Source organism: Phacochoerus africanus, chromosome 1 (assembly GCF_016906955.1).
Source record: "Phacochoerus africanus isolate WHEZ1 chromosome 1, ROS_Pafr_v1, whole genome shotgun sequence".
NCBI classification, from domain to species: Eukaryota; Metazoa; Chordata; class Mammalia; order Artiodactyla; family Suidae; genus Phacochoerus; species Phacochoerus africanus.
In genome coordinates, this window is record NC_062544.1 from 91,258,039 (window position 1) to 91,261,241 (window position 3,203).

A 3,203-nucleotide genomic window follows, 5' to 3' on the forward strand; every position below is an offset into this window, starting at 1 on the left:
AAGAGTTCCCATTGTGGCTCAGGGGAAACAAACCCAACTCGTATCCATAAGGATGCTGGTTCGATCCCTGGTCTTGCTCAGTGGGTTATGGATCAGGCCTTGCTGTTATTGTGGCATAGACTGGCCGCTGGCTGCAGCTCCAATTCTACGCCTAGCCTGGGAACTTCTGTGTCTCAGGTATGGCCCTAAAAAGCAAAAAACAAAACACATAATACCAAAACATTTGCCAAATGTGTGTGTAAGGAACATCTTTGGGAAATGAGTGAATCCTAAGCCATAACTTATCATGGTCTTTTGGACCCAAAGGGCCAATCCACAAGAAACCCAAGACATCCATCGAACTTCTCAGACCTGTTTAGGGCAAGTTGATCCACTTTTAATACGGAATCAGAAGAAAAATCTGGTTTTGCCCCCCAAAACCCACTCCCCCCAATTATTTGGGTTAACACATTTCAGAATTTTAAGTAAACAGTAGTTTCAGCTGAGTGAAGGTAGCCCGGCATCCATCCACCAGGAAGCACTGTCATTATCTGCACTGCCATCCAGCTCTCAAGGGAACTATCAGCTTGGGTCTGTTCTGTAGTTATTTCAGAGCTCCAATTTGCTCCAGGTGGGTCAAGAGCTCCCCTCTCTAGTGCATACTTTCTAGATCAGTGCATCCACCTATACACTCTTTACCGATAAAGACCTGAGGTACCGTTCTGGCTCCCGTGAGCTGTTGCAGATAATCTTGAATCTCGTTGGTGTCACTGGTGGCTGTGATATTGACAAATTCCAGAAGCCCTTCTTTGAAGGGCAGTTGGCTGAGGAGATCCTGGGTCTTTCTGTAGAAGGGGCAGGTGGGCTTGATGAAAAATACCACCTTCCCAGGCTGGATTTTGCTGTTCACAAATGCTTGAGCCATGCTGACAGGTGGCTGCCTCCCCGGAGGAAACTTCAATGGCAGGTATTGCTCAGGTGTAAAACCTGGAATTTAGCTTTAAAAGAGCAGTTATACCAGCATAAAATGAAGAAAATACGGTTTGGTAGTCCATGAAGAAAAAAAAAAAAAACTTAGAGCATTTAGTTCATTACAAGTGTTGAAAGGTGTGCTACAAGCCTGTGAATGTGATAAATAAAAAAGGCAATGCAAGACATCATTAAGATGGTGAAGTTGGGACCCCAGCCTCTGTCCCCCAGCAAAGGCTAACAGTTAGACAGCTCTCCACCAGCAAAAATAGCTCTGGGAGAGATCAGGGGTCCTCTTAAGAAATTTTAGCAACACAGTGGAGCAAAAAAACCTGAGAAGAACTGCACAAAAAGAAAAGGAAGAGCAGCTTAATTTAGCCTGCATCATCCCATCCTTCAGGTTGGAACTGCTTAGTTCTGAGAGCATATTCCCCACCCCCAAAGAGATACCCTTGCCAGGAAAGGGAGAGCAGGGTGAGCCTCTAGCTTCCCTAGGCTTCACAGGCACCATGTGAAGGACCCACTTTAGTTTCATCCTATTCAGAGATCGGCAAAGCTGAACTGTATAGAGATGGCTGGGAATAAGGAAGAAGAGCAGAAGCCACCAGTATCAGTCACACCATGGGAGCCACTGAGGTTCCCAGTGCCCTGTCCTATATAGAACACCACATGTTTGACACTGAGGAAACCAATCACTGGCTCAGCTACCATAGGCCCCTGAAGATTTCACCAGTTTTCTCCCAACAGCCACCTGACGTCTTCCACTGCCCCTTCCTTGCCTCCCCCTGCCACTGGAGCCTGGGATCTGCACTGACAGTTCACTCAGGCCCCTGTGGTGGCACAAGTGCAAGGTGCCAGCCCAAACCCTGAGGCTGACCTTCACTTACTGCTTTGGGCACTTGTGGGGCTAGCCTCTTCAGCTATGTGCCTGCATGCTGCTGGCCTGACTCCGTCACCAGCCTCCATGCCATGGGTGTGCCCATGGTGAGATCCTGCCGCCCTGGAAGTATGCACTGAAAGCCAAGGCCTCCACAGCTGCTGTGGGCCTGAATTTGGCTCTGTCTCCAGTGATCTGCACCACTGGGCTCACCTGTAGTCATCAGCCAGCCAAGGCCCCTGTAGTTGCCAACAGGTCCACAGTTGGCTCTGGACGTTGCTGCTGACCCTGACTTCACCATGTCATGTGTGTCTCTGCATGTACCTGTAGCTGGCCCCCAGAGCTAAATGAATGCACACCACTGGCTCTGTCTACCCTGGTCCTGATCTCTGGACCTGGAAGTGCCAGTGAGGACCCATTACCCTGTGCAGCCATTGCAGACCCCCCACTGTGCTTTCCAAGGACTGTGTAGTTGTCAGTGCTGTGAACCCCAGTGAACTGAGCTTGAGACAACAGGCTCCCTTGATCTGGAGCTACTATAATTGGCATACCACTATAATTGGCATACCACTTCATACCACTATAATTGGCACCCTGCACCACTAGACCCAGGGTCTGGAATAGGTGATGTCCTCTTCAGATGTACAGATACCTACACAAGGGTACAGGGATCACAAAGAATCAGGGAAACTTGACTCCACCAAAGGGGCACAGAAACTGTGACCCCAAAGAAATAGAGATAGATGGTTTGCATGACAAAGAATTCAAAATTACTGCCTAAAGATTCTCAGCAAGCTAAATGAGAACATTGGTAAACAATTTAATGAAGTCAGGAAAATAATACAAGAACAAAATGAGAATTTCAACAAAAAGATTGAAAACAAAATGAACCAAACTAATTTTGGAGCTGCTTGGCCACTAGGGAACTCTGGTAATTTTATACTGAAATCTTTTATTCCCTTGAACTTTATTTTCACTTGTGTAATATGAGATTCTATCTGTATCCTTTTCTGAATGAGTAACCAGCTACTCGAATGTCGTGAGGATTTTTGTGCCTGTATGCCTTTTGAGGTTCTTTGGTTCTCCCTGTTTGTATGTTCCTTTGTCAGATACGCTAAGGGGATTGTGGTAGCCTTGAAAAATGAGTGGGGAGGATTTTTATGGGAAAAATAAAAGGAAATATGCTCTGGAACGGAGTGATATGATGTACCTGTCTCATGCCTCCTCTGCTTAAGATCCCTCAGTAACAGTCTCAGGTTCTCGAGATAAGCCAGACTTTCCTGGTTGCACTTCAGGGCCCTTTATCTCTGGCCCCCTTTTCTCTGATGCCTCATTCTCACTCTGCACCCTGCCTCACCTCCTCCCTTCCATGCTCTCC

The 3,203-nt window shown here is 47.2% G+C and overlaps 1 protein-coding gene across 1 annotated transcript; it reads right to left on the bottom strand.

Annotated features, from left to right (window-relative positions):
* Nucleotides 1-573: 573 nt before the first annotated feature.
* On the bottom strand, nt 574-911 carry LOC125112008 (glutaredoxin-1-like). Its single transcript, XM_047754243.1, has one exon. The coding sequence runs from the start codon at nt 902-904 to the stop codon at nt 632-634; it is 273 nt and encodes a 90-aa protein (XP_047610199.1). The 5' UTR covers nt 905-911; the 3' UTR covers nt 574-631.
* Between the last annotated feature and the right edge of the window lie 2,292 nt (nt 912-3,203).